Genomic DNA, 27,813 nt, shown 5'->3' with positions numbered 1-27,813 from the left:
GGATGAAAAATTGACCAATTTTCGACCCGCCTGGCCTGCATAAGTAAAAACTTTGTAAAAAAGGTCTGTGTGGATTCTGCCCCTGCTTAGTACGCAGGGTAGACGCTGTTGGGTAGATGAAGCGCCTTCTAGACAATGGTGCAAAACAAAGGTCATTTTTTTTAGTTGGATTAGTTTTTTAGTTTGATTAGTTCTTGGGTGATGGGAATAGAACATCATAAAAATACAATAAAATGTCCTTTTCCTTGTCAGACTTAGACCTTTAGTGTGTGATTTACATAATATTTACATGAGATGGTAATAAAACAACCTTTAAGTATCTGCAGTGGCCGGGCTGGAAATAGATTTCAGCATATCCTTGTGTGTGAATCTCACATCGGTCCTACCCTCGGGGCTATGAAAATGAAGACTAGCGAAGTATTACTCCCTATTCTGATAGTAACAGCTGGTAAGTCTTCCATTAGACTCAATGGGGGGATTTACTAAAACTGGTGCACACAGAATGTGTATAGCAACCAATCAGCTTCCAGGTTTTATTGTCAAAGTTGAATTGAACAAGCTGAAGTTAGAAGTTGATTGGGTATTACGCACGGCTGCACCAGATTTTGTGTGCTCCAGTTTTAGTAAATCTCCCCCAATTTTGTTTATGATTAATGAATGAATTGTTATGAGTAAAAAGGTTAGAAGCATATATTTTGCTTTTTTAATCTGCTCTTCTGGGCACTAATTCCCAGAAAGAACATTGGGGAACTGGAGACAGTACAGAGAAGGGCAACCAAACTGATAAGAAGCATGGAGGAGCTCAGCTATGAGGAAACATTAGAGGAACTGAATTTATTCTCTCTTGAGAAGAGGAGATTAAGGGGGATATGATCTCCATGTATAATACATAAGGGGGGATATGATCTCCATGTATAATACATAAGGAGGGATATGATCACCATGTATAATACATAAGGGGGGATATGATCTCCATGTATAATACATAAGGGGGATATGATCTCCATGTATAATACATAAGGGGGATATGATCTCCATGTATAATACATAAGGGGGATATGATCTCCATGTATAATACATAAGGGGGGATATGATCTCCATGTATAATACATAAGGGGGGATATGATCTCCATGTATAATACATAAGGGGGGGATATGATCTCCATGTATAATACATAAGGGGGGATATGATCTCCATGTATAATACATATGGGGGGATATGATCTCCATGTATAATACATATGGGGGGATATGATCTCCATGTATAAAACATAAGGGGGGATATGATCTCCATGTATAATACATAAGGGGGGATATGATCTCCATGTATAATACATAAGGGGGGGATATGATCTCCATGTATAATACATAAGGGGGGATATGATCTCCATGTATAATACATAAGGGGGGATATGATCTCCATGTATAATACATAAGGGGGGATATGATCTCCATGTATAATACATAAGGGGGGATATGATCTCCATGTATAATACATAAGGGGGGATATGATCTCCATGTATAATACATAAGGGGGGATATGATCTCCATGTATAATACATAAGGGGGGGGGGGGAGAATGATCACCATGTATACCACATAAGGGGGATATGATCTCCATGTATAATACATAAGGGGGGATATGATCTCCATGTATAATACATAAGGGGGGATATGATCTCCATGTATAATACATAAGGGGGGGGGGAGAATGATCACCATGTATACCACATAAGGGGGATATGATCTCCATGTATAATACATAAGGGGGGATATGATCACCATGTATAATACATAAGGGGGGGATATGATCACCATGTATAATACATAAGGGGGGATATGATCTCCATGTATAATACATAAGGGGGGATATGATCTCCATGTATAATACATAAGGGGGGATATGATCTCCATGTATAATACATAAGGGGGGATATGATCTCCATGTATAATACATAAGGGGGGGATATGATATCCATGTATAATACATAAGGGGGGGATATGATCTCCATGTATAATACATAAGGGGGGATATGATCTCCATGTATAGTACATAAGGGGGGGATATGATCTCCATGTATAATACATAAGGGGGGGATATGATCTCCATGTATAATACATAAGGGGGGGATATGATCTCCATGTATAATACATAAGGGGGGATATGATCTCCATGTATAATACATAAGGGGGAATATGATCTCCATGTATAATACATAAGGGGGGATATGATCTCCATGTATAATACATAAGGGGGGATATGATCTCCATGTATAATACATAAGGGGGGGGGGGAGAATGATCACCATGTATACCACATAAGGGGGATATGATCTCCATGTATAATACATAAGGGGGGATATGATCTCCATGTATAATACATAAGGGGGGATATGATCACCATGTATAATACATAAGGGGGGATATGATCTCCATGTATAATACATAAGGGGGGATATGATCTCCATGTATAATACATAAGGGGGGATATGATCTCCATGTATAATACATAAGGGGGGATATGATCTCCATGTATAATACATAAGGGGGGGATATGATATCCATGTATAATACATAAGGGGGGGATATGATCTCCATGTATAATACATAAGGGGGGATATGATCTCCATGTATAGTACATAAGGGGGGGATATGATCTCCATGTATAATACATAAGGGGGGGATATGATCTCCATGTATAATACATAAGGGGGGATATGATCTCCATGTATAATACATAAGGGGGGATATGATCTCCATGTATAATACATAAGGGGGGATATGATCTCCATGTATAATACATAAGGGGGAATATGATCTCCATGTATAATACATAAGGGGGGATATGATCTCCATGTATAATACATAAGGGGGGATATGATCTCCATGTATAATACATAAGGGGATGGATATGATCTCCATGTATAAATACATCAGTGGTTCATATAGTGAACTCGGTGTAGAGTTATTCCCCCTGAGGTCATCACAGAGGACAAGGGGACACTCTTTACATCTGGAGGGAAAGAAATGTAATCTCCAAACACAGAAAGGTTTCTTCACAGTGAGAGCTGTGAAAATGTGGAATAGACTCCCTCAAGAGTTGGTTTATGGCCAGCTCAGTGGATTGCTTTAAAAAAGTCCTGGATTCTTTTTTAGATACACAGAATATAACTGGATATAACATTTATAGGTAAAATTGATCCAGGGAATATCCGATTGCCTCTCGGGGGATCAGGAAGGAATTTGTTCCCCTGCAGGAGCAAATTGGATCACGCTTTGCTGTTTTTTTGCCTTCCTCTGGATCAACTGTGGGTAAAGGACTATAACTTGTTTTTTTTTTATGGTTGAACTGGATGGACTTTTGTCTTTTTTCAGCCAGACTAACTATGTAATCTGCATCTTTTCTGTTGATAATGAAGATTTACTTTAAATTCTGTTTTCGAAGCCTGAGTTCAGGCAGATAAAATAAAACACAAATTAATGTAGTTTTAGTGTATTTTTTAAAAAATAAATTAAGTTAAAGTGTTACTAAACCTACAACAGTAAAATCAGTCTATATATGCAGTAAAGCATGCTTGTTATACTCACTGTAGAACCTAAGGGTTTAATCCTGCGTATTGTGTAAAAAGGCTGTTTGATCCTGTCTTCCCTTTCTTACACTGTCCTCAATCCATATGCTGATAATACAGAGCTCTAGGAGGCATTCTGCACATTCTCAGTTTGGTGTGTATTGCTAGAGCGTTTTTGGATGGGAGGGTGCATGTGATCAGCACAGGGCCAATCAGCACTGTCTAGACAGAGGGTCAGGGGTCATGAAGCCTCTCAGGACAATCAGAGGAGAATGAAAACTCCTCCTGCAAGTTTTAACCAGTGTCCTGCTGGACACTGATAGAGGTCACAAGACTGCTATATACTGCTGATGAGAAAAGGTATTTAGCAGTTTATATTTACTAAAATAATTCCATTTCCATGTTCTGTGTACTGTGGGAGAGCAGGTATAGTGAATGCAGGGTCCAGGGAGACCAGATATAGTGAATGCAGGGTCCGGGGAGACCAGATATAGTGAATGCAGGGTCCAGGGAGACCGGATATAGTGAAGGCAGGGTCCGGGAGATCAGATATAGCGAATGCAGGGTCCGGGGAGACCGGATATAGTGAATGCAGGGCCCGGGGAGACCGGATGTAGTGAATGCAGGGTCCGGGAGATCAGATATAGTGAATGCAGGGCCCGGGGAGACCGGATATAGTGAATGCAGGGTCCGGGAAGACCAGATATACGGAATGCAGGGTCCGGGGAGAACAGATATAGTGAATGCGGGGTCCGGGGAGACCAGATATAGTGAATGCAGGGTCCTGGGAGACCAGATATAGTGAATGCAGGGTCCTGGGAGACTGGATATAGTGAATGCAGGGTCCGGGGAGATCAGATATAGTGAATGCAGGGCCCGGGGAGAACAGATATAGTGAATGCGGGGTCCGGGGAGACCAGATATAGTGAATGCAGGGTCCTGGGAGACCAGATATAGTGAATGCAGGGTCTGGGGAGACCAGATATAGTGAATCCGGGGTCCTGGGAGACTGGATATAGTGAATGCAGGGTCCGGGGAGATCAGATATAGTGAATGCAGGGCCCGGGGAGAACAGATATAGTGAATGCAGGGTCTGGGGAGACCAGATATAGTGAATGCAGGGTCCTGGGAGACTAGATATAGTGAATGCGGGGTCCTGGGAGACTGAATATAGTGAATGCAGGGTCCGGGGAGATCAGATATAGTGATTGCAGGGCCCGGGGAGATCAGATATAGTGATTGCAGGGCCCGGGGAGAACAGATATAGTGAATGCAGGGTCCGGGGAGACCAGATATAGTGAATGCGGGGTCCGGGTAGACCAGATATAGTGAATGCAGGGTCTGGGGAGACCAGATATAGTGAATGCGGTGTCTGGGGTTGAGTGGCACTTTAAGTCTATACAACATTCAACATTCTTAGAAGAAGCTGGGCTGGCATGTTCTTGCAACATTTTATTGTGAAACTTGCCACATTCGTTACAGTGTTATATAGTTAGAGCCTGGTAGACGGGCATTTGTTCATTTCTAATGGGTTTTACATTCCTATACAAGAGATTGGTAATGCAAATCCCGCAAGTCGAAAAGTACAGTGCCTTGAAAAAGTATTTATTCATACCCCATGAAATTTTCCACATTTTGTCATGTTACAACCAAAAACGGAAATGTATTTTATTGGGATTTTATGTGATGGACCAACACAAAGTGGCACATAATTGTGAATTGGAAGGAAAATGAGAAATGGTTTTCAAAAATTTTTACAAAAAATATGCGAATGAAATTTTTGCCCATTCTTCTTTGTAAAATAGCTCAGGCTCTCTAAGATTGAATGGAGAGTGTCTGTGAACAGCAAGTGAAATTTTTGCCACAGATTCTCAATTGGATTTAGGTCTGGACTGTGACTGGGCCATTCTGACCATTCTTTGATCTAAACCATTTCATTGTAGCTCTGGTTGTATGTTTAGGGCCAGTGTCCTGCTGAAAGGTGAACCATGTTTACTTCTAAGATTGCCCCGTGTTTGGCTCCATCCATTTTCCCATCAACTCTGACCAGCTTCCCTATCCCTGCTGAAGAAAAGCATCCTGACAACATGATGCTGCCACCACGTTTCACAGTGGGGATGGTGTGTTCAGGGTGATGTGCAGTGTTAGTTTTCCACCACAAATAGCATTTTGCTTTTAGGCCAAAAAAGTTCAATTTTGGTCTCATCTGACCAGAGCACCTTCTTCCACATGTTTGCTGTGTCCCCCACGTGGCTTCTTACAAACTGCAAATGGGACTACTTATGGCTGTCTTTCAACAACGGCTTTCTGCTTGCCACTCTTCCATAAAGGCCACATTTGTGGAGTGCACAACTAATAGTTGTCCTGTGGACAGATTCTCCTCTCTGAGCTGTGGATCTCTGCAGCTCCTCCAGAGTTCCCATGGACCTCTTGGCTGCTTCTCTGATGAATGCTCTCCTTGCCCGGGCTGTGAAATTTGGTGGACGGCCATGTCTTGGTAGGTTTGCAGTTGTGCCATTCTCTTTCCATTTCCAGATGATGGATTGAACAGTGCTCCGTGAGATGTTCAACGCTTGGGATTTTTTCTATAACCTAATCCTGCTTTAAACTTCACAACTATATCCCTGACCTGTCTGGTGTGTTCCTTGGCCTCCATAAAGTTGTTTGTTGAATAATGTTCTCTAACTAACCTCTCGTGCTTCACAGAACAGCTGTATTTATACTGAGATTAAATTACACACAGGTGGACTCTATTTACTAATTAAGTGACTTCTGAAGGCAATTCGTTCCACTAGATTTTAGTTAGGGCTATCAGAGTAAAGGGGGCTGAATACAAATGTACGCCACACTTTTCAGATATTCATTTGTAAAAAATTTTGAAAACCATTTCTCATTTTCCTTCCACTTCACAATTATGTGCCACTTTGTGTTGGTCTATCACATAAAATCTCAATAAAATACATTTACGTTTTTGGTTGTAACATGGCAAAATGTGGAAAATTTCAAAGGATATGAATACTTTTTCAAGGCACTGTAGGTCAATTGCAAGTCATATATACTGGTCAATAAAATCTGAATGATTTCTGAAGCGTCTCAAACTGATGACATCGACACAAGCCTGATGCCCATAAACACAGTCCCTTACAGTGTTAGGTTAAATCAAAGCATGCAGAAAGGATCCAAAGCAAATTTTAAAGATAGTCAGCAAAACACCTAACTTAACTGTCTTGTCCACTAGACATGAAAGGCTATTCTCCTGAAATTGAAGTCCTCTGCTCCACCTGCTATAAATAAATACCAGCTATAAATAGAATTTTACCTCAGTATAAGCTTACTTATGCTAGTAGGAATTGTCCCCATAAATTCTATAAAATGTGGAATTGCTGGGTTGATGCGCAAGGCATTACAATTTAACTCTTACTCTGGTATTATATCTAAAAGGTTTAGACTGCAGGTTTTCTTGGCAATACTGTCTACAAATATATCTCTTCTCCTCCTGACCCTCCTTTACCCCTCATCCTCCCTTCTTTCTCCCTCTTGACTACCATACTGTATTTTTGGTGACTTAATTCCATTGGGTCTGGATGGTTCACCATTGAGAAGTTGGTCCTTCTATTTTAAGATTCTGTCACATGTGGTTCTGAAGAAGGATTCCCAAGAAGGGTTCCACATGTGAACTGTAATTGGGATCTTTGCATGCTGTGATCCCCTATGTGGAGAATAAATTCTAATGTTAATGTGAAATATAATTTAAATGGTACATAATAAAGTTGTTTTTACAGTACTCAGTTTCTCTTCTACATGTCCACACAAAGGCAATGACTACATATTCTGTTCATAGTTGTAGAATAAGCTAAGACATCACCTTTGCAAAGCAGCTGAAGACTTCTAAAAGGATCCTACACTTAATCCAAAGAGTTGTAGAGACACTATACCATTCAAGAGGAAGGGAAAATCTTTAGGGATTATTTACATCTATGCTTTTTAACATACTCAACACTACATGACATCAATATCAACAACTAAGTTACGTTCTTTTGGATTGAGTGAGGAAGAACTTACTCCCATATCAGGATTTTATTTTCTGTTTATGTCATATTGTCCGTAGTTCACCTCCTATCCAGGGGCGGACTGACAACTCATGGGGCCCCGGGCAATAGGGGATCATGGGGCCCTGGGCAATAGGGGATCATGGGGCCCCTGTGTCCTTGCCCACACTCAAACCACACCCAAAAAATCCTCTGAAAGGTACCAAGGGCATCTCATGGGGCCCCCTACTGACCCTGGGCCCTTGGGCAGTGCCCGAGTGCTCCAATGGTTAGTCCTGCCCTGGTGGTTAAACAAACAAATGGAAACACAACTTGATTTGCAGGTGTGAAAGTGACATGTTTCACATAGAAAGTGGAAGTGATGTTACATTCTTTTGCTTCCGCTGTGTGATGAGACACCTAGCTTACAAGCTAACAGGGGCGGACTGCCAACTCATGGGGCACCTGGGCAATAGGGGATCATGGGACCCCTGTGTCCTCGCCCCCACACTCAAACCACACCCAGAAAAAGCCTCTGAAAGGTACCAAGGGCATTTCATGGGGCCCCCTACTGACCCTGGGCCCTCGGGCAGTGCCCAAGTGTTCAAATGGTCAGTCCGCCCCTGCTCCAATCTCAAAGACAATGCCGGCATTGAACTGCCCCAGTGCAGGAGGATAAGGAAATCTAGGTGGCTGCAGCCTTGTTCAGAGACCTACCTCCTGTGGTAGATATATATACTTGGCCACTTGGCAGACATAGTAACCCCTTGAAGTTTGGGCTCTGGACCCAGACCCTCATATTATAATCCACCACTGCCTGCCTGTTCTTTCATTAACCCTTTGAGGACTGTAAGATTTTGGAACGCCAAAAGAATCAACTTTTTTGTTTTTAAAGTTCGTACACTTCAGTTGCTGTAACTAAGCCATTTCATGAAATAATTGGCAAAAAGCTAGATCCATTTGTTGTTTGTTGTTTGGTTTGACTCAAACCAAAAAAAAAAGAAGAGTTTTAAGTTCTTAATCAGATGATACACGCAATTAAAAACATGGGACAAATACGTCCCTTGTTCCTCAAAGGGTTAAACTATATAGAACCATTCTTGTTTCTGCTAATCAATCATTGCTTTGAACCCTAACTCGAGGATAACTCAATGGGAGCTGCCACCAAAATTTTAGACCTTCTCATGCTACATACCAGAGGATGTTTGGTAAAGCAGAGCAGGAAAGGTAGCAAACAACAATGACCATTGCATGTAATACAATTTGTAACTTCATATAGTAATAAAATGTGTTAGTTTTATCACTTCACCACTTAAAAAAAACAATAGGCCAACATCTTCTTAGAAATATTATTTAGCACTTTGTTTTCTGAAAATGAAAACTAATTGAACTTCCTGTCCTACAAAAAAATCTTTGTGTTCTTTCAGTACAAAAGGGAATGGCTGTAACTCCAACCTTTCTCCAGAATACAACCACTATTGGAACAGCCGTACCTGCTCATACTGCCATAGTGGACATGATTACGGATATACCTACATCACCTGAGACCAAAGAAACCACAGGAATACAATCTGAAACAACTAATACACCCTCTACCACATTGACCACTGCTATACCAACTACTACCACCATTACTTCAATCAAAACATCTAGTATAGGTAAGTAGTAGTCTGTACTGTTTTTCTCCAGTTACATACAGTGCACCCAGAAAGTATTCACAGTGCTTAACTTTTTCCACATTTTGTTATGTTACAACCTTATTCCAAAATGGATTAAATTCATTTTTATCCTCAACATTCTGCAAACAATACCCCATAATGACAATGTGAAAGATGTTAGTTTGGAAATCTTAGCAATTTACTAAAAATAAAAAACGAAAAATAAAAAGGCATGTACATAAGTATTCACAGCCTTTGCTCAATACTTTGTTGAAGCCCCTTTAGCACCAATTCCAGCCTCAAGTCGTTTTGAGTATGATGCTACAAGCTTGGCACACCTATTTTTGGGCAATTTCTCCCATTCTTCTTTGCAGGACCTCTCAAGCTCCATCAGGATGGATGGGGAGCGTCAGTGTACAGCCAATTTCAGATCTCTCCAGAGATATTCAATTGGGTTCAAGTCTGGGCTCTGGCTGGGCCAGTCTAGGACATTCACAGAGTTGGCCCATAGCCGCTCCTTTGTTATGTGGGCTGTGTGCTTAGGGTCGTTATCCTGTTGAAAGATGAACCGTCGCCCCAGTCTAAGGTCCAGAGCGCTCCGGAACAGGTTTTCATCAAGGATGTCTCTGCACATTGCTGCATTCATCTTTCCTTCGATCCTGACTATCCTCCCAGTTCCTACCACTGAAAAACATACCCACAGCATGATGCTGCCACCACCATGCTTCACTGTATGGATGGCATTGGCCAAGTGGTGAGCGGCATCTGGTTTCCTCCAGACATGATGCTTGGCATTAAGGCCAAAGAGTTCAATCTTTGTTTCATCAGACCAGAGAGATTTGTTTCTCATGGTATGAGAGTCCCTCAGGTGCCTTTTGGCAAACTCCAGGCGGGCTGCCATTTGCCTTTTACTGAGGAATGGCTTCTGTCTGACCACTCTACCATACAGGCCTGATTAGTGGAGTGCTGCAGAGATGGTTGTTCTTCTGGAAGGTTCTTCTCTCTCCACAGAGAAACACTGGAGCTCTTTTAGAGTGACCATCGGGTGCTTGGTTACCACCCTGGCTAAGGCCCTTCTCCCTCCATCGTTCATTTTGGCCCACTCTAGGAAGATTCCTGGTGGTTCCAAACTTCTTCCATTTACAGATGACGGAGGCCACTGTGCTCATTGGGACCTTCAATGCTGCAGAAATTTTCTGTACCCTTCCCCAGATCTATGCCTTGATACAATCCTGTCTCGGAGGTCTATGGACAATTCCTTGGACTTCATGGCTTGGTTTGCGCTCTGACATGCACTGTTAACTGTGGGAGCTTATATAGACAGGTTTATGCCTTTCCTAATCATGTCCAATCCACTGAATTTCCCACAAGTGGACTCCAATCAAGTTGTGGAAACATCTCAAGGATGATCAGTGGGAACAGGATGCACCAGAGATCAATTTTGAGTGTCATGGCAAAGAGTGTGAATACGTATGTACATGTGGTTCTTTTCATTTTTTATTTTTAGGAAATTGCAAAGATTTCAAAACAAACTTCTTTCATGTTGTCATTATGGGGTATTGTTTGTAGGATGTTGAGGAAAAAAAATAATTTAATCCATTTTGGAATAAGGCTGTAGCATAACAAAATGTGGCAAAAGTTAAGCGCTGTGAATACTTTCTGAATGCACTGTAGTTGTAAAGCTGTAAAGGTGTGTAAAATAACGGTTTCACCAATCTGCTTCCCGGTCACAGACCTGTGACCTAGTATTGATTATAGCTGTAGGAATATGAACATGGAAGCCATTTGCTGATGCTAGCCTCTGTAGCATTCAGAACAAAGAGTTGCGCTTTTTTAGTGCACCCTAAAGCGGTAATCCCGAGTGTAACTTAGGGTTAATTTACAGTACCAAAAGCATTAACCCCGAGCCACACTCGAGATTACATTGTAATGCTTCTCCTGAGATCCCCCGATCCTTACCTTGTCCTGCAATCCCACGATGTCCTCCCGCTGTGTCCTCCGGCCGATGTGTTCCCATTGTGCCGGCATCCTTCTCACGGGTTCCCTTCCCTGTGAGCGTCGGGACGTAGGGGGGTAGAACCGGCGGGAGATTTAAAAAAGTAAAATATGACATACACACAATACATTGTAATCTGTTAGTATTACATTATTGTATCAAACCACTTCACCAAAATGTTGTCCTTAGCGCTTTGTCCTGCGCCCTGCCTGCATTTTTACTGTTCTTTCTGCCTGGAAACTGAGAAACGTCCATGGCGTCCAAAAAGCGTCCCTTTAGGTCAAAAGCGGTTTTAGACCGGCTAGAGAACAGCGATAGTAAATCAGAACCACTTGCAGAATTGAGTGAAAATGATCCGTGGGGGAAATTCATCATCAGACACTGAAAACGATTCTGCGACTGAGCTCAGCGATGTGCGAACTTGGCGCTCTATTTCAAATTTCAGTGTTTTTGGTTTGATTATATTATTGAATTAAATTTATTATTATTATTTTTTATAATTATTTATTATAATATCTATTATTTATGATTTCATGTTTCAAGCTTTATCATACCCGGAATGTTTACTAAATTCTTGTTTGGACAGATTTAAGTAAGTTATTCCTAAGAATTACAGGCCATACAATATAAAACAACTAATTTCCATGCAAAACAATGTACCGCTTTTGATATTCAAAAATATTGATTAGTTAGACCACCAGGGAGGTTGAAGTACCTGAAGTACGGAAGTAGCATATGAAAGGGTCAGGAAGTTTATGGAAAAAATATCAAATACAAAAACAACAAGAGGTTATAAACATGTTTATGCATTTCACACTGAAGTGCTTAAATTAACAAAAGCAGACAAGGGCGCACTCTCATCGTGCATTACCGTGGTACACCACATTTTTGTTAATAGACAAATGGATGTATACTCACAGACCAACGGAAATTAAAAGCAGAATATGTGGTCCGCAGTGACAGTCAATACAACGCTGTACCCTTGATAGGGATAAGCTGATGCGTTCTGGGAGATAAACCCCCTTCCTCAGAGCTAGGGGGGAGGCTTTTACACCCTCCCCATGTAAAGTACCATCCCAGTTTCAGGAGAGAGGGAGATTTGAATGCTTGCAACCAGGGGCGGACTGACAACTCAGGGGGCCCCCGGGCAATAGGGGATCATGGGGCCCCAGTGTCCTTGCCCACACTCAAAAAACACCCAAAAAAGCCTATGAAAGGTACCAGGGGAATTTCATGGGGCTCCCTACTGACCCCGGGCCCTCGAGCAGTGCCCGAGTGCTCGAATGGTCAGTCCGCCCCTGCTTGTAACCTTCTTTCCTGTCCACCCTGGACGCATGCCTGGATGAAAGTATGGGTGGAATTCTAATAGGGGAACTCTATGTTGTTTTTTCCTGTCATTTTTTAAAGTAAGGGCTCATGTACACTGCAGCTGATAAACTCACATTTAGGAACTGTTCAGCGTTTTTTTTTTTCAGCAGCTCCTGATCTCTCCCTAATGTTTCCCTATGTGTCCATGTACACATCGTCGCTTACAGTCATTTACAGGCAGTTGAGTTTACAGTTGTTTTTTTGAACGCAGAAAACTTGCTTTCAGCAGTCAATTTTATCAGTGTTTCAAACGCTTGTAAACGCGGCTAAATGTGGCAAATCGCGTTTATAAGACTTTGCAATTTTCTTTTAACTCTTCCAGTTCCCAATGCTGTCCAGAGCCTTTTTTTATCATGAAAAATGCATGCAAAGCGTTTTCAAGGTGTTCAGATGGACAAAAGACTGCACACAGGATGTTCCTACCAAGCTTACACACATTGTAATGACCAATTCACACCTCAGACCTCTCCCACCCTTGGAAACAAAAGATATGTTAATAACCAATTCACACCTCAGACCTCTCCCATCCTTGGAAACAAAAGATACGTTAATGACCATTCACATCTCAAATTCCTCCTGAAGACCCCCTGCCAGGTGACCTTAATGACTCCCGCCACCAGACACCTTTCCCACCCTTGATAACAAAAGAAATGTTAATGAGCAACTCACACCTAAGCTAATGTCAACACATACTGCTATCTCTGCTTCTACTCTCTGTATTTCTGTGAAACAGTCTGAAATAGTTAATAATTTACCACTTTTCAGTGCATTCTGGGCATTTGGGAGGTTCTCCTGTGCTTATCTTTAAAAAATGCTTCTAAATGCAAATGCACATAAACGTGCATAAACATGGTATGCAAACGTGACTAAACAGACATTTTTTTACCTACGTTTTCCAGCAGTCAATTTCCATCGTTCAGAAGTATCCCGCCTAAATGTGTAAAGCCACTTTAATTTAAAAATGTGGAAAAAACAGTACGGGGTTCCTGTTATTATTTCACCCAGATCCTTTTATAGGCATTCAGCTTAGGCAGACAATAAAGGGGGGGCGTGCACCCCCCCCCCCCTTAATGTACCAGACCAGGCCACATGCCTTTCAACATTGGGGAATACCTTGAAAGAGCGAGCAGACAAGTCTCTAACCTTGAAAATCACTGTTGTCCCAATGATGATGCACTCTTGTATCTCATTCTCCTGGGTGGGAATGGATATCTGGGGGCTTCCAGACTCCACAATAAGCCCCCCCCCTATATTTCCCCCATCATGGGACATTGGAGTTGGGGAAGAGGCCCTTGTCCTTCTTCTTTAAGACTGGCTCTAAAAAAGGAGACTATCCCCTTCCCTTTCCAAAGTATCCCACCAATGTTAAAAGGCAAGTGGCCTGATCTGGTACAGGAAGTGGGGGCACAATTTCTTTGCTCTGCTCCCCTCCCTTACAGTGGATCATCATTACAATGCATTTGGGCAAGCAAACATCTGAATTAGTTTGCCAGGTTTGCAAACTGCAAACTGGTGGGGTTTTCCTCAAAACACACAGCAGACCTGAACCCGAACCTCATACCTGTGGATGATGATAAAATTATGTGATACCCCAGGCACAGAGTCTAAGCACCAACTGGTCTTCACAAGAGCTACTGATGGTGTAAATTCCCCAGGAGGATATTGGGGAACTGGAGAAAGTGTAGAGAAGGGCTACTAAACTGATAAGAGGCATGGAGGAGATCAGCTATGAGGAAAGATTAGAGGAACTGAATGTATTCTCTCTTGAGAAGAGGAGATTAAGGGGGGATATGATTACCATGTATAATACATAAGGGGGATATGATCTCCATGTATAATACATAAGGGGGGATATGATCTCCATGTATAAAACATAAGGGGGGATATGATCTCCATGTATAATACATAAGGGGGGGTATGATCAACATGTATAATACATAAGGGGGGGATATGATCTCCATGTATAATACATAAGGGGGGATGTGATCTCCATGTATAATACATAAGGGGGGATATGATCTCCATGTATAATACATAAGGGGGGATATGATCTCCATGTATAATACATAAGGGGGGATATGATCTCCATGCATAATACATAAGGGGGATATGATCTCCATGTATAATACATAAGGGGGGATATGATCTCCATGTATAATACATAAGGGGGGGGTATGATCTCCATGTATAATACATAAGGGGGGATATGATCTCCATGTATAATACATAAGGGGGATATGATCTCCATGTATAATACATAAGGGGGGATATGATCTCCATGTATAATACATAAGGGGGGATATGATCTCCATGTATAATACATAAGGGGGATATGATCTCCATGTATAATACATAAGGGGGGATATGATCACCATGTATAATACATAAGGGGGATATGATCTCCATGTATAATACATAAGGGGGGATATGATCACCATGTATAATACATAAGGGGGGATATGATCACCATGTATAATACATAAGGGGGGATATGATCTCCATGTATAATACATAAGGGGGGGATATGATCTCCATGTATAATACATAAGGGGGATATGATCTCCATGTATAATACATAAGGGGGGATATGATCTCCATGTATAATACATAAGGGGGGATATGATCTCCATGTATAATACATAAGGGGGGGTATGATCAACATGTATAATACATAAGGGGGGGATATGATCTCCATGTATAATACATAAGGGGGATGTGATCTCCATGTATAATACATAAGGGGGGATATGATCACCATGTATAATACATAAGGGGGGATATGATCTCCATGTATAATACATAAGGGGGGATATGATCTCCATGTATAATACATAAGGGGGATATGATCTCCATGTATAATACATAAGGGGGGGATAGGATCACCATGTATAATACATAAGGGGGGATATGATCTCCATGTATAATACATAAGGGGGATATGATCTCCATGTATAATACATAAGGGGGGGATATGATCTCCATGTATAATACATAAGGGGGGATATGATCTCCATGTATAATACATAAGGGGGGATATGATCACCATGTATAATACATAAGGGGGATATGATCTCCATGTATAATACATAAGGGGGGATATGATCTCCATGTATAATACATAAGGGGGGGATATGATCTCCATGTATAATACATAAGGGGGATATGATCTCCATGTATAATACATAAGGGGGGATATGATCTCCATGTATAATACATAAGGGGGGATATGATCTCCATGTATAATACATAAGGGGGATATGATCTCCATGTATAATACATAAGGGGGGATATGATCTCCATGTATAATACATCAGGGGGATATGATCACCATGTATAATACATAAGGGGGATATGATCTCCATGTATAATACATAAGGGGGGGATAGGATCACCATGTATAATACATAAGGGGGGATATGATCTCCATGTATAATACATAAGGGGGATATGATCTCCATGTATAATACATAAGGGGGGATATGATCTCCATGTATAATACATAAGGGGGGATATGATCTCCATGTATAATACATAAGGGGGGATATGATCACCATGTATAATACATAAGGGGGATATGATCTCCATGTATAATACATAAGGGGGGGATAGGATCACCATGTATAATACATAAGGGGGGATATGATCTCCATGTATAATACATAAGGGGGATATGATCTCCATGTATAATACATAAGGGGGGATATGATCTCCATGTATAATACATAAGGGGGGATATGATCTCCATGTATAATACATAAGGGGGGATATGATCACCATGTATAATACATAAGGGGGATATGATCTCCATGTATAATACATAAGGGGGGATATGATCTCCATGTATAATACATAAGGGGGGGATATGATCTCCATGTATAATACATAAGGGGGGGATATGATCTCCATGTATAATACATAAGGGGGGGATATGATCTCCATGTATAATACATAAGGGGGGATATGATCTCCATGTATAATACATAAGGGGGGATATGATCACCATGTATAATATATAAGGGGGATATGATCACCATGTATATACATAAGGGGGGATATGATCTCCATGTATAATATATAAGGGGGATATGATCACCATGTATATACATAAGGGGGGATATGATCTCCATGTATAATATATAAGGGGGGATATGATCTCCATGTATAATACATAAGGGGGGATATGATCACCATGTATAATATATAAGGGGGGATATAATCACCATGTATAAATAAACAAGTGGTTCATATAATGAACTCGGTGTAGAGTTTTTCACCTTAAGGTCATCACAGAGGACAAGGGGGCGCTCTTTACGTCTGGAAAAGAGACTTAACCTCTAAACACGGAAAGGTTTCTTCACAGTAAGAGCTGTGAAAATGTGGAATAGACTCCCTCAAGAGCTGGTTCTGGCCAGCTTAGTAGATTGTTTTAAAAAAGGCCTGGATTTTTTCCTAGATACACAGAATATAACTGGGTACGAATATTTAGTTAATTTAAAAAAATGGAAATGAGACATGGGAGGGTGGAAGAAAAAAAAAAAGAAAACCCCAGGCTCGTTAACTGATATCAACATGTCCCATCCTAGAATCAGATCAACTAAAAAAAACAAAACATTGAACTGTGGTCCATGGACTTTATCTGGGGGATCCCAGGATACTCTTTGTGTTACACAGATACCCGGAGGAATGAACCTTGTACCTTTACAGTGTACTAGTTTATTTGTCTATATGGACCCCCAGTCTATCAAGCCCTAACTATGTGTATGCGTCCTTGATGGTCCTTGTATAAGAGCCAGTGGTCTTTCTGTGGTGGTTCAAATGTGCTGAGATGTTTCTCTGAAAGACTTTTTATATATAGACAGAAGTGACCGCTGCCCCTTTTTTCTCCTCCCCCCTCCTTTCTTGATACATAACTGAAGTTTATCTCTTTTGCCCTTGGAGGACCGAGCTGGTCTTTGTGGCATACCAATTTTGGGATCTCCCCTTGCTGATGCTACATGTAGCAGTCCGATCTTTGCACCTTTGCTCCTGTAGCAGCGATATATGCGAAACATGTTGAGCTCTATGTAAATGGTGGTGGTAACCCCTGGATAAATTATATCTGTATCATGTATTATTGATTTGCACACTGTATGCTCTTATTATAGTGGGGGGCCACCACCATAAATGACATTAGGGTGCAGGATGCTACCACATTTTATTTTTAATGTGATCTTAATGAATTTTTAATTGTGCAATATTAAAGATTGTGATCATTTTTAATAGATTTGGTGTGCTTATAAAGTACGTGGACTGCGGTCCAATGTTTGTTTTTCCTTAAAGGATAAGTTCACCTTCGAGAACATGTTACCTGCTCCACTCGTTTTTAGGGTGGAACATGTAACATGTTCCCATAGCTACAGCCGCTCCTGCCGCCCCCCTCCCTCTGACAGATAGTAAGGGGAGAAGTTCCCCGTAGTATCTGTCAGATTTTAAAAAAGCATGGCTGTGCGGAGCTCCACACACACGGCCATATCATTCATTCATGGACTTCCGTGAATGAATGAACTACAAGTCCAGACAGCCTTAGCGGCTGTGGGCTTGTAGTTTTCAATGAAGTTTCCTGTCAGTATATCTGCTTGCTCGTATATCCCGTACAACAGATATTCTGACAGGTCTGCAGGAGACCTGCATTGCATCAGTGATCTACTGATCACTGGTGCAATGCTTACCAGGCTTCTTTGGACAATAATAATAAATGCACACTTTTTACCTGCAAAAAAATGTGCATTTATTATTTTTGTCCAAAAGGTGAACGTATCCTTTAATTGAAGTAATATTTATAAGTAAACTTGATCCAGGGAATATCTGCTTGACTCTTTGGGGGTCAGGAAGGAATTTTTTTCCCCTGCAGGAGCATCCTGGATGATGCTTAATGGGGTGTTTTTGCCTTCCTCTGGATCAACTGTTGGTATAGGATTGTGTATATGAAGGTTTTCTATTTGTGTTTGTGTGTTTTTTCCATTGGATGAACTGGATGGACTTGTGTCTTTTTTCAACCAGATGTAACTATGTAGAAGCTGCAATGGTCCCTAGAGCTCTTTGCTGAAGACTGGTACCAGGTTGCAGCCCTCAGGATCTCCCCACCTATTGATGATGGAGGACAGAAAAGCTACGGTGTAAAGACTGTAACACTAGGGCAGGGGTCTCCAAACTATGGCCCTCCAGGTGTTGAGCAATTTCAAGTGTCATGAGGCCTTGCAAGACTCTGACAGCCACAGTCAAGACTCCCAGAGGCAGAGGCATGATGGGACTTGTAGTACTTCAACAGCTAGAGGGCCATAGTTTGGTTAACCCCTGCACTAGGGAATAAGCAAGAGAATAGTCATGTTAAGGTAGGGGTTAATGGCAAGTGCAATAAAAAAGTAATGTTTAGTGCTGCTGCCCAATCAATCCAGCATCAATAGAGCTCATGGGTGCCCGATCTGCAATCTCACAGCCGTAGTAATATCAATAAAAGTGATCTGCACCGTCGTTGTAGCCCTTAAAGTTTTGTTTATTGTAAAAACCACAGTGTACAGGATCAGAAATAGTGAGTTAACTCAGTGTATTTGTGTATTGGAGAGAATAGCCAGATGCAGTGGGCCTCGAAGGAGGAGAAGGATAGAGAGGGAGGGTTTGGGAGGATTTGGAAGGTGCTCTGCGGTGAAAGGAGCATACCAACACCACCAACTTTTCGACCGCTGGGTGTGGGTGAGTGGGTCCAGATAAGACCTCCATAGGAGAGTGCCGCAGGGGAGGTGGAGTCAGTAGCTTGGATCCAGGTTTCGGTGATCGCTAGGAGGTTAAGGGAGTGGGAGACAAAGAGGTCGTGGATGGCGGTGAGTTTGCTGCAAACCGATCGGGCGTTCAAGAGTGCACATGAAAACGGGAAGGTGGTTTTGGGGAGCAAAGGGACAGGTATTAGATTGAGGGGGTTGCGGCAGTTCGTGGAAGTAAGAGGGTGTCTTGTGTGTGGGCCAGGGTTCGGGGAGATGTCCCCAGTGGTTAGGAGAAGAAAAAGGGTGAGAAAGGTGGCATGGGAGCGGGATGTACAAGAGCGCGTATGTCTACCAGTGATGGCGTTCGGATCAGTGGGAGAGTGAAGTATCAAGAGGAGGTGGTGAGAGCCGTAGTAGGGAGATGGAAGCAGTGAAGGTGCGATGTACAGTTGTTTGGGAGGAGCAGAGGGATATAGAAAAAAGATTTTGGGAACGGAGGCGAGGAGTATGAGGAGTAAAGGAGGCATTTTAGGAAGGTATACGGAGTGGCGGTCAAGTGTGGTGGAAAGTTTCTCAGGGTGCTTGATTGCAGATAGTCTAGTGTGCAGTAGAGTATCTCGTTGTTGTATCTTCCTGCAGCTAGAGTTCTCATGCTTAGGTTCAGGATGGGTTGAGGTCAGTTAGATAAGTTGTGGACAAGGGTAGTACTAGTCCCAGGGGATCCATGGCACCCAGAGCCGGGACAGGGGGGTAGTAGCATGGTTGTATTCAAGCTACAAGTTCCAGTTTGTGCAAGTCCCAGATTGTAGGGTGAGGTTTGGCTTGAGGAGATGAGGGGTGGACGTCAGCTGTGGAAGTGTTTCCCAGGTGGTGGAGATGAGATTTAGAAAAGATTGTGAGGGGTGGGCATCCGCTGTGGGAGATGGGTGTAGTAGGGACTGGGGGATCACAGAATCGGCAGACGGGCCCTCTCCCACGCTGGCTGTACTCACGGGGGGTAGACAGATGGGCTTCAGGTCCGGGCAGGGTCGCGTCATGGTAGGCGGTGGTAGGCCTCACCAGGCCGAGATCATCTGCTGGGCTCAACAGCGTGGAAATAGGTCCGCGTCGGTTCACTCTTTCAGGTGTGGATGGGGATGTGCGAGTGAAGCTCCTTTAGGTCAGCTGTAGGCTGACCTATAGATCATTTCTGTGAATTTTTTGTTGCTATTCTGTCTCTCAGTGTTACAATACACCGAACATTTGATTTTTAGACCGATCATTTCTTTGTGAGGGGCAAACATTCAAAATCAGCCGGGGATCAAATACGCATTTCCTGCACTGTAGTTCCAGAATTGTCAGCACCACCTAGTGGCCTTAATGTGCTTTTATCCTGATTTAGGTATTTATGGGCAAAAAATGCATTCTAGGTGGCACTGACTGGTTGGAAAACTGCAAGTTACATATTTCCTTATTATTATTGGCCTCACAAATGTTTAAGAATCCCTCCAAGCCTTGGTTAAAAGGCTATACGAGGGCAAAGTCTGATTACCTTGAATAACAAAGGAATGTGGCTATATGGACAAGTCAGACAACTGCTCTCCTTTCAGGAATGTGCCATTCTACTTAGAAAGTCATCATGCTGTTTGCAAGGGGGGGGGGCAGGTTGTCGATTTGTTATACACAAGTCCAGTGCATAACACACAGCTAGACTGGAAATATTTGTTGTGTCTCAAAGCTGCATTAAGCATGCGTCTGTAGCAGGGGTGGACTGCCAACTCATGGGGCCCCCGGGCAATAGGGGATCATGGGGCCCGTGTCCTTGCCCAAGCTCAACAAAGCCTATGAAAAAGGTACCAAGGGCATCTCATGGGGCCCCCTACTGACCTCGGGCAGTGCCTGAGTTTCCAAATGGTCAGTCCGCCCCTGGTCTGTAGTCACCTGTGTGCCGTGCCAGATAATTGGAGGGACCCGTGGCAGAAACAGCATCTTTTGTTAAGTATTCTTGTTATATTTTCTTTATCTGTATTTTTCATTACTTTTAATAAATATTATACTCATAAGTATTTGTGTGTTCTCTCTTTGCACATGTCGAATACAACCTCAAAAACATAACAAAACACTGACAATATAGGAACTACTCATATTAGAGTAAATACATCAATTTTCATTCTAAATGTGCAGATTTGTCATATCTACTCATCGTGTGTTTTATACATCGACATCTTTATATATTGAGGTCCGAAATCACTGTATTTTCTCTAATATATGTAGTTCCTATATCGCCATTTCGTCAGCGCCACCTAGTGGCCATAATGCATTTTTATCCTTAAATAGCTCAATAAGGAAAAAAAATGCATGATTTCCACTAGGTGGTGCTAACAACATAGGATTTTATTTATTTCAGGTACTTATATAGCGCCATCAATTTACGCAGCGCTTTACATATATATTGTACATTCACATCAGTCCCTAACCCTCAAGGGGTGTACAATCTAAGGTCCCTAACTCACATTCATACATACACATACTAGGGACAATTTAGACAGGATCCAATTAACCTACCAGCATGTCTTTGGAGTGTGGGAGGAAACCAGAGTACCCGGAGGAAACCCACACAGGCACAGGGAGAACATGTAAATTCCAGTCAGGTGGTGCCATGGTTGGGATTTGAACCAATGACCCGAGTACTGCCAGGCGGAAGTGCTAACGTGTGCGTGTGTGTGTGTGCGTGTGCGTGTGCGTGCGGGTGTCTATATATATATGAGAAAATACAGCGATTTTCCATCTAAATGTATGTGCGCATTTTTGTCACCTCCACACAATGAACATTTTATACACAGACACCTTTATACTGTAAATTTGGGATATTGCAGTCAGTGGTTAAATATAGCCTCATAAATGGCTTGCTGGTGAAAAATACAATAAAATTAAACACAATATAATGTAATCCATGTATATACAGTGCATATATATATATATTTATATATATATATATATATATATCTCAATGTCCAATATTGCATTAATGTTTTTTAAATGCTAACAGCACTATTTTGTGTTCCTCATTTATAGAATCAGCCACAACGCGCTTCGTCATTGTTGGGATGTCTTTTCCAAACCTCTTGGAAGGTATTTAAAGTGCTTCACTTTCTTGTATACAACCTGTATGCACAAATGTCAAATGTCAGAGGTGTTACTTGTGGTGTCTTCTTTCTCTCCAGATATCTGTAGAAATGTTGTTCCAGATGGATATCAGGAATTCTACTCTCCACTATTGACTTCAGATGGTGTAGTCTGTGTGTCTCATTGTGATCTAATGTCTCCAAATTATTTCCACTGTAATGGGGGCACGTGTCAACTCCAGGTTATTGGCCCCCAGTGCTTGTAAGTATTAAGTAACCATCCAACTCACTCAAAAAGCACTTGCAAAGCCTTAAAATGAGAGCATGGGGTAATAAAAAAAAAATAACCAGGTATGTAAAAGGCATTATGCTTACTTTTCCAGCAGAGTGTGTCTTGAAACACCACAACTTCACTGCTCTCCAGCTCTCTTCCTCTGGGAATGTGAAAACCTACCCCTCCCACCCAGGGGCGGACTGACAACTCATGGGGCCCCCGGGCAATAGGGGATCATGGGGCCCCTGTGTCCTTGCCCAAACTCAAAAAAGCCTATGAAAAAGGTACCAGGGGCATCTCATGGGGCCTCCTACTGACCCCGGGCCCTCGGGCAGTGCCCGTGTTATTATTATTATTATTATTACTACGAGTTTATATAGCGCCAAAGGGTTTGCTCAGCGCTGTACAATAGAGGGGGGACAATACATGGCACAGTACAACAACAACAAACAACGTACGAGGGGTAAGAGGGCCCTACTCTTTCGAGCTTACAATCTAGGTGAGAGGGGGTAAAGGTACAGTAGGAAGTGGCTGAGGGGAATGAAGTGGCTGAGGGGAATGAGGGGTGGGAGGAAAGAGGGAGAATGGCCGTTAGGTGAAGGTGGGGTAGGCTTCCCTGAAGAGATGGGTTTTGAGGGAGCGCCTGAATGTGAGGAGGGAAGGCGACAGTCGGATGGATTGGGGCAGTGAGTTCCAGAGGATGGGGGAGGACCTGGAGAAGTCCTGCAGTCGTGCATGGGAGGAGGAGACCAGGGAGCAGGATAGAAGGAGGTCCTGTGAGGAGCGAAGGGTACGGGTAGGGCGGTACTTGGGGATCAGGTTGGTGAGGTAGTCAGGGGCAGTGTTGTGAACGGCTTTGTAGGTCAGGGTTAGGAGTTTAAATTTGATGCGTTGGGCAATCGGGAGCCAGTGGAGGGAGTGGCAGAGGGGGGTGGCAGAGGTGGAGCGGGTGGTGAGGTGGATGAGTCTAGCCGCTGAGTTCAGGATGGTCTGGAGCGGGGAGAGCCTGCACTTGGGTAGGCCAGTGAGAAGAGAGTTGCAGTAGTCAAGGCGTGAGATGATGAGGGAGTGTACTAGAAGTTTGGTGGTGTCAATGGTGAGGAAGGTACGTATCTTGGCAATGTTGCGAAGATGGAGCCTGCATGGAGTTTCCAAATGGTCAGTCCGCCCCTGCTCCCACCACATCAGATCATAAGTTATTATAGGACTTACCAGCTACCAGGAGGAGTCATTGCACATAGTGGGGGAGCCGGTATTTAATACTTTACTGGCAGTGTTTAAGGACACAGGCAACCAGAAAGGTAAGTACAGTGCTACTTTTTCAGCAGGGCTGGGGGTTTTTTTGTAAGTGACCCTGTGGTGACAGGGTCACTCTAAAAGTCTGGATTCTGGGCACAAACACACAAAGTGGGGTAGGACAGGTAGTGGGGCATTTTTTTTTACTTCATGCAGAGAATAATTTAAGGTAAAATGTTTAGACATATCACCACTTTAAGCAGGAATACACAGGCGTCTGTTCAGTATTGTTTTAGACCAGAGTTCAGTTTTAAGTTGGTCTACAGAAAAGGCCCCCTAACATGTTAAACAAGAGGCCAAATTACTGATTGTCACATGGTTTGGGGGCTGGACTATACTAAGTAGGAGTACAAAAATGCCCCATCAAAGAAATCACTGGGCATAAAAATGCTCTACATTGGTGTTCAATGAGAGTACAAAATGTCCCATCATCTGTGATCAGTGGGAGTAAAAAAATTGCCCTATGTCAGTGGCCACGAGGAATAAAAATGCCCCTATGTCAGTGGACAGGAGGAATAAAAATGTCTCTATGTCAGTGGCCAGGAGGAATAAAAATGTCTCTATGTCAGTGGCCAGGAGGAATAAAAATGTCTCTATGTCAGTGGCCAGGAGGAATAAAAATGCCCCTATGTCAGTGGACAGGAGGAATAAAAATGTCTCTATGTCAGTGGCCAGGAGGAATAAAAATGTCTCTATGTCAGTGGCCAGGAGGAATATAAATGCCCCTATGTCAGTGGACAGGAGGAATAAAAATGTCTCTATGTCAGTGTGGGTTTAGTAACACTTTAATAAACATTCACCGGCCACTTTATTAGGTGCACCTGTTCAATTGCTTGGTAAGACAAATTGCTAATCAGCCAATCACATGGCAGCAACCCAATGCATTTAGACATCTAGATGCGGTGAGGAAGACTTGCTGAAGTTCAAACTGAGCATCAGAATGGGGAAGAAAGAGGATTTAGGTGACTTTGAATGTGGCATGGTTGTTGGTGCCAGATGGGCGGTCTGAGTATTTCAAAAACTGCTGATCTACTGGGATTTTTCTGCACAACCATCTGTAGGGTTTCCAGAGAATGGTCCGAAAAAGAGGAAATATCCAGTGAGCGGCAGTTGTGTGGATGAAAATGTCTTGTTGATGTCAGAGGTCAGAGGAGAATGGACATCCCTTTATAACTACAGTGTACCCATCATCTGATGGCTACTTCCAGCAGGATAGTGCTTATAATAATCCCAACACCTTGTTGAATCTATGCCATGAAGAATTCAGGCAGTTCTAAAGACAAAAGGGGGTCCAACCCGGTACTAGCAAGGCGGACCTAATAAAGTGGCCGGTGAGTGTACATGGATGTATATTTCTCCTGGGTGGCTTCATGTGTCCTACTAGCCTGCTGGACCATGTAATAACGTTGTGTTTGGTCTATGAGGGGTATCTTCTTTTATCTTCTTGTACATTTTTGTGACCACTCTGTAGGATGGTAACTTCATTACGGTAAGTATTATGGAAAATGAATGAACCTAAACTCTGAGAAGTTCAGCTGTAGGCCAGTATAGGTAACTACCTCAGCCTCACAGATGTCTGTTCCTTTAGCTCTGGTTCACATATTTGCGGCCGTGCGGGCCACATTTTGCGCAGGCACGAGAGCCCATTCATTTGAATGGACTCCCGTGCCTGGGACATGCAGGGAAGAAGTCCCTGCCCTTCTTCTGAAAACGCAGCCCACACGGGAACCTCGGTTCCCAGTATGGTTGCGTCTTCCAGTGCGGGCGGCGTGCCATTAGAACTAATGGCACCCTCCCGCGGGTCCCCATTTCTCTGTGCGGGTGGTGCGGCTGCACGGATTTTCATGCTGATCTGCAGGGAACCACCCGCACAGATGTGAACCAAACCTAAATAGTGTACATTCTGGCAAGTCCTCTAGGGGACCTGCCAGCCACAGTTCAATTTTATAAACCAGCTTTTTCCACCCTAATGTTGCTTTCTCTATAGATATCAATGTCATTTTCAAAAATTGAGAGTGAAACAGTACTTTATATCACCAGTTGTCCCGGGGCAGACCTCTATTTATACACAGACAACCGGTGCAGAGGGAAGATATCGAAGCTCGCCCTGTATATCGGTGGAGGAGTTGCTCTTGCTGTCCTTGTCATCATCACCATCGCTCTGGGAATCTACCTGCACAGAATAAAGCACCGACCGGCTCCACGTAATGAAACATTCTATGAGTCTATCGATTAGCCACATTTCAGGTTACATCTGTCTTGTACTTAAAGTATGATATTGGATTGTTTTGGGGGTTTTTTAGATACACATGTAGAAGATATTGACTTCATGTAAATAAAGTTTTCAATATGTATTAATATTTTAAACAATAAATCTCTATACATACATATCTACATACATACATATCTATATATCTACATATCTACATACCTGCATATCTATATATCTACATACCTACATACATACTGTACACATACATACATATATATATACATACACACAGTATACACACAAGACACACTCACTGAAAACAAGGCACTCCTTGTGTGGCTGATATCCCAAGATTTGTTAAAGTTTGGGGTACACAAAAAAGCATACATACGTCAATGCTGCAGCTGTACCCCGTTGGCTCAGAGCCCAAGAACTGAGTGATCACATGACAGCTGATTGCTCAGTTTTTTGTTAGGAGTTATGAGCAGAGTGCAGTGACTGTCAGTCACCGCTCTCTGCTCTGCCCCTCCTTCACTCACTGGAGTTCCGGGCTTGAGAGGGGATGAGCACTGCTGGCTGTGGCTCTCAGCCGTGCACTGAGAGCTGGAGCCAGCTGTCAATATGGCAGCTGGGTGTGTCCTAATAATATGGTTAGGATCCTTCCAGAGCCTGGAGTAGCTCCTTGATGTCCTTCTGGGTCACAGAGGAGCAATAGTAAGAGAAGTATGGCCAAAAAAAGCTTTGGCCATACTTCTCTTTAACCACTTACCATTTGGCCCATAATTTTGCCCCATTCCATATTGGGGCACCACAATGTCTGAGATCATTAGTCATCTGTGAGAGATCAAATGAATATGTTTTCATCTCTCATAGAATCCAAAATATGGGGACATGAGTTACTCATAATACAAACTATGAACTGTATTCATATTACAAGTCATATGGCATGTCCTGGTCTTATACAATCAACTCGGGGCTGAATATACAGTTATATGGACCCTGCCTATCCTAAATCCAAATTCTGACCCAGCCATCGCAACTGGCTGGCCCATATACCATACATCCACTTCAGAATTTAGAACTTCCCTTACACCATGCTGGGCTACCAATCCCAAAGGTAATTGGCCAAGGGGGAAAAGTCCTCCCCACATCTCTACCCCTATAAATTAAATGGTGTGGACATGAACAATGTAATTCATCTGCCTGCACGAGGCAGTTTACAGGCTTTCTTTGATGTGCTTGTAGGCCCTGTACCGGGGTGGGCTCCCCAGGATACAGTGAAGTCACGAACGAGGAAAGCAACACCAACACCAGCTTTTGCCACAACAGAATTTTATTTAGATGTGGCAAATAAACACAACCACAAATGCTGGAATATACAATATATTTACATACACCCAGCCCAAAGGCTGAGACCCTTGTGCTGCACAGGTGCCTTCTGATGATGAAGGTAGAAAGAGTAGTAATTTACCTACTGGGGGGCACAACTAAGCTGCCACACCTTACCTGTTATTACCCTAAAAGAGCAGGAATCAGTGTATGGGTGTACGGTATGGGCTAGCCTGCAGTGC

General features: G+C 42.7%; 1 protein-coding gene across 1 annotated transcript; it reads left to right on the top strand.

Annotated features, from left to right (window-relative positions):
- The first annotated feature begins 339 nt into the window (after positions 1 to 339).
- LOC149434918 (uncharacterized) lies at positions 340 to 26,384 on the top strand. The gene is made up of 5 exons (XM_089663222.1): positions 340 to 448; positions 9,025 to 9,255; positions 22,411 to 22,467; positions 22,560 to 22,722; positions 26,071 to 26,384. Exons 1-5 carry the CDS (start codon positions 397 to 399, stop codon positions 26,264 to 26,266), a joined length of 699 nt encoding a protein of 232 aa, XP_089519348.1. The 5' UTR covers positions 340 to 396; the 3' UTR covers positions 26,267 to 26,384.
- The last annotated feature ends 1,429 nt before the right edge of the window (positions 26,385 to 27,813 follow it).

Source organism: Staurois parvus, unplaced genomic scaffold (assembly GCF_062004578.1).
Source record: "Staurois parvus isolate SC_StPar_1 unplaced genomic scaffold, SC_StPar_1.0 ptg001642l, whole genome shotgun sequence".
Classification (NCBI taxonomy): Eukaryota; Metazoa; Chordata; class Amphibia; order Anura; family Ranidae; genus Staurois; species Staurois parvus.
Note: the sequence above shows the minus strand (reverse complement) of the source record. Positions and strands in the feature narration are given on the sequence as shown.